The sequence below is a fragment of the Gordionus sp. m RMFG-2023 genome, chromosome 2, assembly GCF_954871325.1.
Source record: "Gordionus sp. m RMFG-2023 chromosome 2, tfGorSpeb1-WG-v2, whole genome shotgun sequence".
Taxonomy (NCBI): domain Eukaryota; kingdom Metazoa; phylum Nematomorpha; class Gordioida; order Chordodea; family Parachordodidae; genus Gordionus; species Gordionus sp. m RMFG-2023.
In genome coordinates this window covers 11,226,658-11,243,223 of record NC_088776.1, presented here as the reverse complement: position 1 = coordinate 11,243,223, position 16,566 = coordinate 11,226,658, and the positions used below count along the sequence as shown (strand labels likewise).

General features: G+C 27.1%; 1 protein-coding gene across 1 annotated transcript; it reads left to right on the top strand.

Moving 5' to 3' along the window:
• The first annotated feature begins 407 nt into the window (after window positions 1–407).
• LOC135923288 (pre-rRNA-processing protein TSR1 homolog) lies at window positions 408–12,623 on the top strand. Its single transcript, XM_065457958.1, has 18 exons — window positions 408–537; window positions 578–639; window positions 683–772; window positions 815–942; window positions 988–1,081; window positions 1,191–1,322; window positions 1,458–1,558; window positions 3,338–3,479; window positions 4,007–4,339; window positions 4,630–4,720; window positions 4,985–5,103; window positions 5,515–5,797; window positions 6,069–6,212; window positions 6,360–6,652; window positions 7,793–7,904; window positions 8,548–8,697; window positions 10,610–10,684; window positions 12,447–12,623. Exons 1-18 carry the CDS (start codon window positions 429–431, stop codon window positions 12,563–12,565), a joined length of 2,577 nt encoding a protein of 858 aa, XP_065314030.1. The 5' UTR covers window positions 408–428; the 3' UTR covers window positions 12,566–12,623.
• Window positions 12,624–16,566: the final 3,943 nt, after the last annotated feature.

Here is a 16,566-nt window from a genome sequence, read left to right as displayed (position 1 = left end):
GGGGGGGGGATTTGTCATCCTGCCCCCCCCCCCCGCTGCGTACGCCAATGGTAGATACTATAACATCATCAAACCACCCAAATCTATTTGGGATTTCTGATTTGCTCTTCAAAAGTATAAGTGTTTATCTCACGATGGTGAAAAAATGTTTTTTCAATTTTAAAGTTTTTGCTTTGACAAAGATCGAGTAATTTTTTACTATCTTCATTAATGGATTGTTGTATAGTTGCATTACAAATTATTCTTATTAGCATACTCTACAATTTTACCAATTTTCAGATTAAGACACCTAATATTATTATATTATATCTATAGGGTGCAAACTGTTCCTAACCCCCCTTCCCCCGTTCATGTAGACGCTGATTGAAATTACCGAAATTTGTATCTTTGAAAATTCATTTTAACACTTTATCTTCCATCCTATCATCATGGCAAAATCAAATCAACATAAACATGGGCCTTTTAAACAGGTTAATAAGAAGCACAAAATCAGATTTGGTAAAAATAAAGATAAAAAGAAATCAGGAAAATTTGAAGGTGTTATATATAAGCATTATTTTTATAAATTATTTATTAGATATTTCACAAAACACTAAAAAATCAAAAAAGTTGCAAACTCGATTAGATAAAATGAATCAAGTAATATTCAATTAATATAGAATAAAATAAATAAAATTTATAGAAAAATCAAATTCGAAAAAATAAGTTACTAATAATGAAAAATGAAAAGTCTAATTACATTGGCAAAGATGTTATATGTCCAATATATATTGTATCTCATAATTATTTTAGAAATTCTATATAAAATATTTAGACAGTTATTCCATTGTATAATACCCAAAATAATATCCAAGTAACTTCAATTATTTCAAAATTATTAAATTTTCAAGATGATGACCATGTTAAAATTTTAAAAACACAAAAGGGATTACATTATATAAAGTTGAGATATATAATAATAAATTATACAACATTGTAATAACATAGCTATAGTAAACTGAAATCGAAATTCTGCCTTCAATTTTTATCTAATACAGATAAAGGCTTATCTAACTTATTTCATTCACTTGATTTGGCAAAAGTATTAGTATTATATTTTATAAAGCATGTTCTTAATTATACATAAATATTATTAAAATATATATATATATATAGATATAATTTTTTAAAATTAATTGATTTACTTTAAGATATCAGATGTCCTTTTATTCTTACTACCCCCTGTCAGAAAAAATATACAATCTGTTATAAATGACACTGACACCAATTTATTGGAATGTATAATATCGCAAGGCTTGCCAAATTCTTATTTTATATATGATGTAAATTCAGTATTGTTATCAATATTATTTTATTCCTTATACCTATTCATCAAGAGAAATATTATTTCTTAATCTATTTTTTAATTAATCTAATTTTTTAACAATAAATCAATAATAATATAATTTTTTTTATAGAATGATGAAAATGATGACGCACTATCATATAAATCTTCTTCCTATATAGACAGCTACAAAAAAGGTTTTGCTAAATTGTACCATGAAATGCTACACAAATAGTAAAATACAATTTATATATATTTTTATAATAAATAAAAACATAGCCTAATTTAAAGATGCCATATATTTACAATTATTATATTGTATTTTGGCTCTAATATGATGCATTCTTTTTTTAATTATAAGTTATTTCATTGTAACAACATTTACTTAAATAATCAATAAATGAGGCCAGAACATCTGCAAGAAGAAAAATTTTTTGTCAAGCCGAACAGATCCATAAATAACATTTAATCCCAGCCCACAGTGTAATAAAATAATTTTACCGCAGGCCATATTGTTAAAAAATCTAGGCACCCAGGCCACAATCTAAAAAAATATTTATATTTTTTGCTTATGGATATTTTGACTTTCTTAAAACATTCAAATTTTTTAGCATTGGCCTTACCCCAAGCCCATAAAAAATTTGAAAAGCCTGGTCCAGTCCATCTTCATTTTTAATTATATTTGCCTAGCACAGCATATGAGCTAGGCTTGGATGTGACCCAGCCTGACCTATGCAGACCTCTGTAAAGGTTACTTACTGATAAAATAGAACCTGCCTAATATAATTTTAACTAGGGATGCACCGATATTTTTTATCGGATTGTATCGGGCCGATATTTCACCTATTATAAAATATCAGTTATCGGCCAATATTGTAAAATTTTCTGATCCGATCCGATATAAAATGGCGGCCTTAACAAAAATAAAATGTTATAAATTTTTTTAAAAAAGTTATATCTAAAATCATTTATTTTTATAAATAAAATCGAAATCCATATTTTTTTAAATAATAATAATTAATAAACTTTTTGCCATATTATTATTTTGCGCATTCTGTTTATAAAAGTGTGCTATAATCTCTTCAGAATCTGTTTTTAGTGAAGCTGGTGATATTGACAGTTACCATCGCCGTAGGCTGATTTCTGATAAATTGGAAATTTTGATATTTCTAAAAAGAAATCTTCGATATATTAATGTTAAATATTTATTTAAATTTAATAATATATTTGCTTATTACTTATTATGTATATAGATTAATTTTGTTACTTATTATATAAAAGTGATTGATAATAAAAATATTTATATACTTTTAGGCAATAGAATTAAATATAAACTATAACTGATCATTATAATGTATTTAAATGACATAAGTTATGGTATAATTAAATTATTGATGTTATACTAATAAAAAGTATATTACAAATTAAAACCATTGGTATCTTTACAGAATACAAAATTAGATATGATATCGGATCGGTTATCGGCCTATATCAATTTAATATCTGGAATATCGGATCGAATCGGCCTCCAAAAAGTGGTATCGGTACACCCCTAATTTTAACATTATACAAAAACGTTATAAACATATTTTTCATACATAATATTTAATTTTAAGCTCCAATGGGTCCGATTTGTTTATAATAAATAACATTCCTTAGCAAGTAAGGTTAATAATAAAATGGGAAATGGCTTGGGACAATGGCATCACTAGCCTTAGCAATCTCAGAGGGGCTCTTTTTTAAAAAAAATTACATATTTTTTCTTTCAGATTTTCAAAGCGACCTATTTTTAGTTTAAATAACCTTTTTTAGGTATAAAAATTTGTACCTGAAGGCTCTTAAAATTTTTTAGAGGTTGCGCACCTTCTCCCTAGTGACGTTACTTGAGACCAAAAACGTGTCCCTAAATTAGACGCCACTCTTTCCTGAATAGTCAAATTCATTAAGCATTTTACCTCCTAAAAAAATTTTCAAACCAAATTATGGTAAAATAAATCATTTTTATATTACAAGCGTCCCAAATCCAGAAATATTACATGCCAGTAAAATATGCTCGGACTCATTTCTTCGACAAATAGCATATCAAAAACGTAAAACCGTGCATTGGTTGAGCGAGAGGCCTCTCATGATGGCAGATCACATTCAAATCATTCAAGTTTATTATTTCTTAGCTTTAACCTTAATTTGAATCCTGGCCAAAAAAAATGTTTTAGTTTTTGAATATTTTTTTAAAATATTAGTTTTCTTCGGTTCATAAAAGTTTAAAAAAATGGTTCTGGTTTTGGTTCTAAACTCCGATTTTAACATCAATAATATATGTTTGTAATTTGAAATTGAATGCCAAATTATGATCATATGCATTCACAGTTAGACGAATTCGTGGTGAAGTATATAAAAATACACAAAAATACAGCATATTTTGTATAGTTTACCACGAATTCACGCAATGAGGCTTAATAATTAAAATAACGTTAATATCCCGTTTTTTTTGTATAGACGTAATTTTTAAAAAAATTATTGTTCTTTATTAATAAATTTTGAAGGATATTTCGCCTTCACTTTATAAAAGTGTTTGATGCCTAGCCATCTTCTTTTCTAAAAAAAAATATCAAGTTAGTGCCGAAATTTATTATGAAATGGACTATATTATTTGATTAAAATGATATATATCGTAAATACAAGAATCATGACACAGAAACTGCCACTGTAAAACTATCTGGTTTCTTGAAAAATATGGAAAAACCATTCGTGGCAGATCAATTGGTTCATATTCCCACTTGGGTATCTCAGGATTCGTTACAAGGGGATTTCAGAATCGGCCAAGTCGATCACATCTCCCCTGATCCTTATTTCGACAATAACAACAACGATACTAAAAATAAAATTCGTAAAAATTCGGTGGGCCTGAGTGATACCATGGAAATCGCAGATATGCCTACACAATTAAATGGAAAAGAAGGGAATATAATAGCTTACGATGAGATCGCCATGATAAAATTATTGGAACGGATTAAAGTTAGTTCCTGCGAAAGTATTTTAATCTCAATTGTATCAATTTTGACTTTAAAATTTATTCATTTTGAGTATGAAAATTAGAAATATTGCTATACAGAGTAAAATGCTACATAATATAATATAGGTTTTTTTAATAAGATTTTTATGCTGATTCCAATTAAGATTAGTGTAAATTTAATTAATTGTTAAAATCGTTATCTCCCCCCCCCCTCCTTCACACACTATTGGGATTTTAAAAAATCGCTTCATTGAGTTTTATTTAATATTTTTAACTAATACATTATAATTAGATTATTGGCAAATCCGATCAAGTCAAACGAAGCTTATTTTATAATACACCGCAGAAACAAGATGAACTCATGGAGGAAAAAACAAATGAAGGTTTTTATGCATAAATATTAAATACTATCTTTTTTTTTTTACCAGTTAATAGTCAAATACTAAAAATAATCCTGGTTGATGACCATCAATCAGCATTTATACGTAAATAAAATGTCTCAAGTAATTTAATTAATTTTGATATTACCTGTGTTATGTTAAACACCATTAAGAAAGGGATTTAAAAATTAATTTTTTTAAAGATATTCTGCATATGTTTACATGATTTTAAAGTCTACATTTTAAAATAAACTTAATTCATATAAGATGAGATTATCGAAGATGACCAAAGCACGATAATTTCTAATGGCCAGCCTAATACTCTCATCACTGATGCGGAAATTGTTAAAAAGAGCGTCACATTCAACGATGAAATGCTAGAAGAGGTAATTTGTCAATCATTTGGGTAATTTGTTCTTAACTGTTTTAGCCTATTCTTAACCGGTTAAAAAAGGGCTAAACTTTTTTTAGCCTAAAACTATAGGCTCATGTTTAAAAATGACTCATTTTTCGGGAAGCATAAATTAATCTGCGCAATTCATAGTAAATTTTTTTCGGCCTCCGACCGTAGAATAGGCCGAATTAGCCGTATTTTTTAGTCATTACCAAACTATCATATCTTTTATTTGCCTACCAAAAATATATCAGATTGATTGAATGTATTCCATTTCGTAAAATAAAAATACTAATAACGAATGATTCGTTTCTTAGGCCTATAATATATACATTTATAAAAGGTTAAATCGATTTTTTAGTATCAAAATCTTATAACAGTTATTGTTTCATATATTTTCTAGATCGATAGCCAAATAAATCACGAAAATGGAAAGATGGAAGGCACAAACGAAGACGCGATTAGTTTGAATGGCGAGAGTTTTGATATTAACCCTAGCATGCAAGCCAGGGTCCGCTTGTCAAAGTACAGGGGTTTGAAAAGCTTCAAGGAGAGTTCCTGGCAATTTTCGGACTCCTATCCCGAAGCCTTTGAGCATCTCACGGAATTCGAAAATTTGAAAAGATCTACTTCTCATGGCAAACGTTTTATGGAGGAGCAGTGGAAGGATATGTTGAGTAAATGTGGTAAATAAATCTAACGCGATTTTTTTGAAAAAAAAGTTTAGCCGACTCTTTAGCTTTTAAAAATAACTTAATAGTCGTAGTCATTAAAAAATAAGTGAGAAAAGCTATAAGTAGCTATTTAAAGTTGACGTTGGCTATTAGTGTAGATGAGAATAAGTTATAGCCGCCTGCAAAATTGAGATATTAATCTTTATCTGATTAACTATTATGACGACTATTTTTTTTTTGCAAAATCTTTTATAGAATTTTTAAAATACAATTTTAATTAAAGGGGATTTAAAACTTGGCGAAGAACATGGACAAACGAACGATAAAAATATCAGAACATCAAGCAACAATAGTCTATGCAATCTCAACCCCTTGACTTCCTGTTATTTTACTTTGACTCTTCCAGAAGTCCCCTTAAATATTTGTGGTATTTTGATGCCTTTTTATCTTATCCTAAAAAAATCATTTTGAATATACAGACTATTTTAATATGAAAACAATTGTTTGTTATCAGCCAGTGTCATAAAAAAATTAGGACAAAAAATTTAAGGTACCAATTTTTATTTTAATGTAGAAGCATATCAAACTCGGGTCGGTCCTTTGATCCTTTTCGGATTATTGCCTTACGAACAAAACTTTTCCATGCTCAATTTCGCTATTCGTAAATCCTTCGCTTCCACCTCTCGTCACTCCAACCTAAGCACAAGTTCCGGCTCAATTACCGATTTACTGGCCTTGGGTGAAGATGTCCTCAAACAACCATGTAAAATAAAGTCGAAATCTAAATTGTTATTCCAAGTCGGTTTTAGAAGATTTTATAACGAACCCATATTTTCTGATCACACCCTCAACATCGATAAGCATAAAGTGAGTACTTAATTTCGATTAATAATGGGTATTGTATATTTGATTAATCATTTTATTAGCATTTATAGGTTCCTATTATTTAGGATAAGAATGTAACCTCACTTTAGAGGCTAATTTTATTCCATGGTGACAAATATTTATTATATCTTGGCAGTTTAATTATTAAAAATATAATCCAAAGTTTATATATATATACATGTCTGTTTTATTTATTTTCTTGGTTACACAATATTTGTTAATTTAATTTTTTGATCTCAAATGATCAATAATGCGAAACATTATAAAATCTCTAGTGTTAATCTCTTTACTATATCTATTATTTTACAAATGGGTTTATTGTACAAAATTATTTAACGTTGCGCCAAGTGGGCCTCTCTTGGAACCTTAAAATTTAATTCACTAAAAAAACTGTTTATAAATATTTTAAATAATCATTATTTTTATTACGCCGAATTTTTATAAATATTACACATAGCATAATGAATATAATAAAAGTAACACCAAAGAAAGAAAATATATTAATAGATTTTTATATTACTTATTTAATTTGAAACATTGTGAAGTATAGATTCACGATTTGGAATTGCAACCGATCGGCATCCTGTATATATTTTTGGTATGGATTCATAACAAATTGTTAGGAATGTGTGAATATGTTCCTAATACCCTTAGCATCTAAATTTGTCAGCGCCTGACTAAGTAGCTCGACAACGGGTATTTTTGTCGATACAGCTAATAGGAAGGTTGGTCGTGGAGAGAGTGAATGATAATGGTTATGGGGTGTTTGCTGGATTTGGAGGTAATATTTCTACCCGGTCGATTTTATTTATTTAGTTAACATATCTGTGATTCCTTAATTTTATCTTTCCCGACAACCGAGGGAATCAATAGCCTCACAATTATACTTTATTTATGGCAAATGATTGGACTTTACGCCTATTTACAGATACATACCTTCATTGACATGAAACGGCTCCCAATGTTGCAACTCTAATTAATGTAGCCATACTTCAATCACAGAAGTGGTTAAATAATTTCAGCTATAATGTTTACTCATCCATTTGTATATTTACTTTTTTTTGGTTTAATAAGCAAAATTTATCCCATAATTATAAATCATTTCTATTTAATAAATTCAAGTTCGAGAGGTATTACAAGTTGGACAATAATGACAATTATATATGCAGCATGCTCACAAACATATTCATGACAAACGTGCCCATCTTAGTTTTTAAACCACCTTCAAAATCAGGCAAAATTATTACTTTTTTTTTCTTAGCAAAAGATTTTTAAAATCTTCCCCTTAATTACTGTAAGAAGCTCTAAACTTACTCCACTTCCATCAATTTTGGTTACGATTTAAACTCTAGACTAGAGGTCTGCATTGGTTGGATTTTTCGCCCGCCCGCGTTCTTTAAAATATTTTCAACATCGGACCAGTGGCCGGATTAAAAAAATTTGGGCGGACGAACTTTTGATATTTTTCAGGCGAAATAAGCAGAACAGACTACAATTTATTAAAAATAATACTTTTATTTCATAATATTGCAAATTATATATGTTTAATTAAAAATACATTTAAATAAATAAAAAAGAGCCAAACCAGTCATTAAAATAATTTTTAAACATTTGACGGGCGGACGGATTAAACAAATTTTATCGATAAATTGGCGGGCAGGCGGATAAATTTAAAGAAAAAATTATGTGTGAGCGTGTGGGCTGGTTAAATAATAACGAGTGGGCGGTCTTTTTGGCTAAAAACTCGCCCATTGCAGACCTCTATAGCCTACTAAAAAATCTTATTTTTAAAAAAGAACCGAGCTTCCAAATATATATATTTTTGATTAAATTTTTTTTTTCTTTTAAATATATTAATATATTTTTTTAATTTTTAGACAACATATCTAGCGATAACTTATTGGCCCAAGGTTCTTTGTTCAATATAGATCCCAAAAGGATAATAGTTAAGAGGGCTATTATAAGCGGGCAAGCTTACAAAATCAATGGACACTCTGTTACAATTAGAAACATGTTTTACAATACAGGTTATTTTTAAATACCTTCTCCCGCATTATTTTACTATTAATTTCCGGTCTTTTATTGTTTTAATTTAAAATATAAATATTGTTATACAGAACGATCGATTATTACTTAAAAAGAGAAGTTTTTATATTTTAAAAATAGGACACCTTTTTGCTTGTAAATTTAGATATTGTTCTAGGTTTATAATTTTTTTTATACCTAGAAAAAAAATGATGGATATTATTTTATATAAGAAAAAAAAACTATGAATATATAATATATTATAAAAATTATTTCAAAAATCAGGTGGGCCAATTTTTTTTTTAAAATAAAAAATCTCTTACCTGACTTGAAAATGAAATTTTTGACTAGGTCTAAAAATGAATTTTTTAAAATCAGGGCTTGGCCTGAAATTTTGGCCTCTGCAGGTCTCTGCTAAACAGATCGAATTAGTGTTGTTAAATGGCTCATTTTGAGCCGTTTTTTTAACAATATTTTAACCAGAAAAATATTGCCTAAGCCTGGAGATTTCGATTATATATCTCTAGACCTTTGTTCCTTCTATGAGCAAAATCTTCAGGCTTTGTAATACTTTTCTGGATGAAATATTGAGTTAGCCGTTTTTAAAAATCGGCTCAAAACGAGCCGTTTAACAAACTAGATCGAATAAAAATAAAATGTATTACAAAATCTTATTAAATCTTAACTTGCTCTAATACTTTTTCCTGAATTTTACTTCTACAAGGGGGGTCCATATAGGATTTGAACCTTCACTGAGTTCCCACCTAAGTAATTAGGAGTATTTAGAAAGAATGGTTGATGTAAGGAAAAAATTATTAGTAACAAAATTTGGGCCAATTTTACGGTTTAGCGACTGAAGGCATTTATTCTGAAAATTTTTATCAATTTATAGGGCTTAATTCTATATTATTTTAATCCCTTTGGTAGACAATTTAAAGAAGGAAAAAAGTTTTTGGCAAAATAAGAAAAAATTGACATCATACCAGAATGAAAAATATATAAATAAATATCTGGTTTTGTGCTATATCTGGCTTTTTATCACCTCATAATTCCTCAATTAGCTTGCGAAAAAAAGAAATCGAGGTATAAGCCATTTAAAAACTATGATGTCACCCTTAGTAAAGCTTTTGGAAACATTAATTCTGAAACTTATTTCAACCCAATATGTAATGCTTAATTAGTGTATTTTATGACTTTAATTGGTTTGGTAGATGTTTTAAAAGGAAAAATATTAGTAAAATAAGAAAAAAATTGACATCATACCACAAAGAAATATTAATTTGCGTTAATATATGCCTTAGTTATGAATTCTATGACATCAAGCTTTAAGCCTGAAGTCAACCAAACTTCTGGAAGTATTAGTTCTGATACTTATATATATATAGTTATTGTGGATTCTTCGACCCGTTTGGTAGATAGCCTAAAGAAAAACGTATTATTGATCAAATAAGAAATGATAAAAACACATCTGGGATTTTTTTTACCCTCAGTTTCTAAGGTTAGATTTTTTAATAAAAAATAGAAAAGATAAAATGTCGATCACATACAAATTATAGCGTTTTTGGAAGTATCCCTTCATTTTTTAAAAATATAAAATCAAGTAGGGGGTTTTATCAATTTGAAATCAAGATTTTGTCTAGATACCGATATAAAAGTATTATAATAATAATTTTTCATACCTAATCATTTTCTATGGGGGTAGGTTTCGCCTCATCCCATCCACTTAGCCTATGCCACTTGAGAGCTGAGTAGATAAGTAATTAACTTGTATAAACGTTTATTTATTTTGTATAAAGAAAGAAGCTCAATTGATAATTTTTATAAAACAACTTAATATTTATGAAAGTGTTAGGTATAAGTATGTATTTACATTTATTGAATATATAATATGATTTGTTGTTTGTTTCTTTTCAGATGATATCAATTGGTTCAAATCCGTGCAATTGAGAACTAAGCTCGGAAGAATTGGTCACATTAAAGAACCCGTTGGTAAAAAAAATATAATTCCTCCAAATATTATTTATAATTTTTTTAAAAATTTATTATATTACATGAAGTTTTTGTGATCGGATTTTTATGGCTTTATATAAATTGATTTAGTCCTAAACCGCTAACCGATTGCGGCATTTTTATTATACGACCCATATTCCAAGATATGTTTTCGATTAGAAATTTTAAGGATTAATTCGTTTATATAACTCTCTATTCAGTAAGATGAACATTTTTTATCTGATATGACAAAACGGATAGAATTTTCTGGTCCGAAATTTTTCTAATCATCTTAAACATAAAGAATAATATCATAAATATAATTTTAATTGTCCTTAAATTTTGCAAATAATCAGGAATTTAATGGGTTATACTTAGATTTAGGTCTCAAAGTTCTGATTCCTCTGTTAGCTTAAGGATAATATCATTCGCCAAATTTAGAAACTTATTCGGTAAATATTTGGAGGGGTTATCTCGGCCTTTTTTTCATGTTTACTATAAGATTAGATTTTAATGAGACTTCCATTTTTAATCAGAAATGAGCATGCATGTCACAAAAAATGGTATCTTTATTTCTGACCTTGCGGATTATCGATATTTTGAAGATCTCCACTCAATGAATTTTATGGGGATCATCAAAATTGGAGGGCGATATGAACTTATGAAAATGCTATTGTTATTTGAATAAAATCGGAGGGAAGCAGTTTTTATTAGGATTTCCTTTTTTTAATATTAATATGATAGGAGGGGGGGGGGTTAAATTTTTTGAGGAGGGTAATATTGTCACTCCTTTAGGGGATTTTAAAAGTCCTTGTCTCCACCTAATAATATTAGTACCATGAAGAACATATGAGTATCCCTCGAAAATAATTTTTAATTAATTTTTTATTAGTTATTTCTATGGTTTTTATATTTTAATTTTCTGATTAGAATCAGAAAAATTTGGGAGCCTTTTTTTATGGGATCCAGTTTTCCGTGGTAAATTTCCGATTACCATTATTTTTATTATCTGTTTTTTAACCTTATAATTTAAATTTTAATTCCAATATATTTAAATTTTACCATCCACAGTTAGCGCGAATTCTCGGAATACAAAATGAATATAGAATAATTATATTTTGTATACTTTGCCGCGAATTCGCGTTAACTGTAAATGCTAGGTAAGACACCAAAATAGCAAATTTTAACTGCTATGGTATATATTATTTAAATGTAAGGAAAGACCGCAATAAGTATCAAAATTTTTAATTTACTTAAAAAAATATATATTTCATTTAAATTTTATAATTAAAAATTAAAACCTCAAAACGTAGCAAAATTTTTAACCCCTATAACCTAAAAGCTATATAATTGTCGATGTATTTTAGGTAAAAGCATAATAAATTGAATTAATATATCAAATATAAAATTCGGTAAATCATCAACAAAAATTCCCATTTTTCCAATTTTTTAATAGAATTTTTGTAGAAGAACAATAAATTTGACTATTTTTTTTTTGATATCATTTCTTAATATTTTAAATTCAATATATTTTTTATTAAGTATTTAATTGTGAGGTTAAAAAGCTATAAAATAAAAATATCTGACAACGAACTAAATTAAATTATAAATTAAATCCAAAAATAATAAGGCATATACAAAAACTACCTTTTATAAGTATTCCACTCATAGTCTTTAAGAGATTCCCCCCAAAAACTTATGGATTCCTCGAATTCTAAGAGATTATCTATAATTTTTTAAAAATATTATTAATATTTTCAAGGTACTCATGGCCATATGAAATGTGTTTTCAACGCGACATTGAAATCTTTCGATACCATCTACCTATACTTATATAAAAGGATCTTTCCAAAATGGAAGCAACATAATTTTTTTGCCTAAAAGAATCTAAAAATTATTTTACTTTATGACATCTTTGTTTTATTGAAGGAATATTATATGGAAAAAATGTATAAAAATAAACTATTTTTTTTGCTTAAATTATATTATGCATGACTTTTAAACAATAACTGTTTTATTTTAATAGCTCTCGAATAACAATAAGAAAAGTAAGACAATATTGATAATAATTAAAATCATTTAAATCCCACTCATTTAAAGATGCATTTAATTTTTCGTTGAATGACTTTAGAATATTTACTTTATTTACATCATAAATCAATACTAAAAAATTTTCATAACTTACAAACTTGTTAACAGATGCCAAACGAGTTTTTGTTTTACTTTCAATTTCTTCCCCCTCCCATCCTCGATCTCCGTCCGATACACTTGATAAATTTATTCTCATATCTTTTACAATTTTTGGCCCTTCATTTTTTAGTCACTTCTAATCAGAGATACATACTACTTTGTTTATTGGATACAAAAATCTATACTGACGCGATAAAAGCCGATATCCCCGATACAGATGCCAAAAAATGATAATGTATATTTAAGATAATGTAAATAAATGCCTAACAGTGTTAGCCGTTGGATTTTCAATAAAAATATTTTTTGGTATAAAATAGTATTAAGACATGTCTAGGGGTTGCTATGAAATAAATCTTAAAAGATATCCAATATTTTGTCCACAGCAGAAAAAAGTATGAAAAATATCCATGATCAAGTTATATTTAAAAAATTATTGAAAATATTATATAAATTTGGACAAATTTGGTTTATAAAATTGCCACGGCTAAGTAAAGAGAAGGTGAGCGATTATCCAACAATGATCACGAATAGGGATAGAGGCATCAGATGCATATTTAAAGAAGGCTTCTTTTTTGTGATACAGGTATTTTGATAAATTTCTGAATGAAGGGTACTAGATTATTGTGCTGAAGACTACTGCCGATGTTATTAGTCAAGTTATATAGTAAGAAAGGTTCTAGCTAATAAATATTGCTTAATTTATAAAATGTTTTGCAATCAAAATATAATGAAGTTTTCAAATTTAATAATTTTGTGAAATTTTGCAAGGAATTTAAATACAAAATGTTCAGATATATTAGAGTAAAAACAATGTCCACGATACTATAATTATATTTGTTATTTACAAAATTATTAGATTTTTTTGAAAAAGTAACAAAGCATAACAGCGGTTTATTTTTTCAGAGTGAAGCGAAATTAAACGAATCGTTACTATTTTGAGTTACGCCTACAGTTCCAATATTATAAAACAATTTTTATTCTCTCTATTAGATTATTTTATTATTACCCTTAATTAATTTAAATTTATATTTTATTTTTTAATATAATAATGGGAATTATATTTTTTAAATTTAAATTAGAAAAAAGAAAATAATTTAAACATTTTAATATTTTAAATAACTTTCATACATTACTTTATAAATAATTTTTTGATATTCAAAAACATGTTTAAAATTAATAAATTACAAAGTAAAGATAGAATTAATTGATCATTATATATATATTTTATCATATATTAAGTTCAAAAGGACAAAGAAATAAGATCAAGAATGATAATTATTTTTGTAGGTTGCTTAGGTCGCCTGAAATATAGAAAATAATTGAGAAAAACATTTATTTGATGCTATAAAACATTTTAAACAAGATTTGAGATTTTAGGAAAAATTTGATCATTCTCCTTTGAAGATTCTTAAAATTAATCTTCATTTTTTAAAATTCTTTATTTAATCTTCAGAGATTAAAAATCTTTGTTTTTATGTTGAGCCATTTGTGAAACTCTGGTAAACATTATTTTCTCTATATATATTGATAATATTAATTTATATTGGTATATTTTTAATTATAATCTATAGAACATAAAGAAGAATAAAAATCATCATTTTTTAATAATAGACTATTAATTATGTTTAAAAAATCGTAATTTTTAAAAAGTGGTATAAGTTGATTGATTTGTTTTGTTCATTAGAAAAGTGTTAAGTCAGCATTTTTTAAGTTTCGATCTTTAATTAATATGAATCATTTCCATCAGGGACCTTTACATTTTCAAACTAGAAATGATACTTTGTTTCTTTGTACGATTAAATTGTAAATAGTGTTGATAGTATATATCAGAGATCTGGGGCTGGGCCTAAAAGTTTTTTAATAAAATACCCGGGCTCAAATCGCCATTATTCGCTATAAAAATTAAAAATAAATATAATATATTTAAAAAATTCGGGTCAGGTCTGAAAACTTTTTTTAAAAAAAACCCGGATAGGGCCTGAATTTATAAAACCCGGGCTGAACCGATAATTTTTTTTACAAAAAAACCGGGCCTGGTCTTACCTCTGCGGCCTCTAATATATATATAGAAAGACATTCTTTGCAGACAATTATGATTATGATAACCTTTTTTGAATTAAAATAATAAAAAAAATCAAAGTTTGATGATGTGTTGTATTGTTTGTAAGGAATGTTTAAAAAAATGGAATAGTAAATTGATTTTTTTTCTGTGATTTTTTAGTCAGCCATTATTTAAAATAATTTTTGCTTTGTTTGTTTTAATCGTAAAGGAATAATATTGGACAAAATTTCAATGAATTTATAGGAATAAATATTTTAAATATAAAATATTTTAAAAAAAGCAAAAAAAAATTATATCAAATTAAAGTGTTATTTAATATAATATAGATATACGGCCTAAAATGTTGATAAGATATAAATTCTTTTTATAAAAATATATAAAGAGATAACGTTTAAATATCACGAAGTTATCTAGATACTTTAAGAACTCGGGTTATAGTAAATTTAATATATATATTAGACAGAGTCAGGGTAATTTTCAAAAAAAAGTATTCGAATATAAATATAAATACCCTTCTTCAATTTTTTAAACTAAAAAAATACTCCCTAATATAAATCTTTTAATCGTAAAAATTTATATACCAACGAATACACTCTCTAACGACATATTTTTCTAATCCATAAAATAGCTTTATCTATTAAAATTGATAAGATTTATTTATTTTAATTTTTTATAATTAATTTTGAGATAAAAGTTAATCAAACTAAAAACTGACTGAAAAGGTTTCTAAAGTTATTAAGTGTGCAAAAAGCTATTAATTGATAATTTCTTCAAATGTAAATAATATATAAGTGAAGTTGATTTAATATTCAAGGAACAATTATAAAGACTCTATCGGTAACATGGGGTTCAAGTGATATCCATTTATTTTCATCTTTGAACTCAAGGGCCACAGATATTCTGTATTCGAGATGTGGCGTCACATTAGCAAACTTGAAAACAGTCGCCTTTTGCTATATGATATAAAAAAATATTAAATTAAATGATGATCCTCGCAAAAAAATAAATTGTTCCCAATGAATATCAAAATTTAAAATACGTGTTGTTTTTTATTACGTCGTATATAAGGTCTTCTTGTGTATGAATGCTCATGTCTGGATGGGTAGGTAAAAGTTTGATTAAAAAACGGACAAAATTTTTAAAGATTTCTTTTTTTCTCAAGTGTTCAATACTCCAACGTACTTCTATGCACAATTGCCCATAAAATTCCGGCCTCAAATATAATTCCACGGCCACGTCTTTTATCCTAGGAGCAAACGCGAAATTAGCTGTCAAATAATTCATGTATTAAATATAAATATAATACAAAACATTTTTAAATTGACCGCAGAGGTTGTTTTTTTAAACACTTATATATTACTTGGCCACTTTAAAGAACTATATGAACTTTACTGGATCTATCAAAAAGGTATAACTTTTTAAAAATTTAGCTAGTGGGCTAAGAGGCAAATATTCATCAAATGGATGACTGATGAACTTGAAATTTAAGAGTTCAAAAATTTAAAATAAACAGACTGCCCGCAATTAAACATTTTAAAAAGGACTCAAAGTAAACTGAGATCATGCTAAAATAAGGAGCATGTTATATAAACTAGAAACTAAAAGGGTTATATTGTATTTTTGGACTTAC

Coding starts and splice junctions, on each gene's coding strand:
- LOC135923288 (XM_065457958.1), top strand. CDS start 429: ATGGCAAAATCAAATCAACATAAACATGGGCCTTTTAAACAGGTTAAT. Junction 538..577: donor GAAATCAGGAAAATTTGAAG/GTGTTATATATA, acceptor ATTATTTATTAG/ATATTTCACAAAACACTAAA. Junction 3,480..4,006: donor ATCACATTCAAATCATTCAA/GTTTATTATTTC, acceptor CGTAAATACAAG/AATCATGACACAGAAACTGC.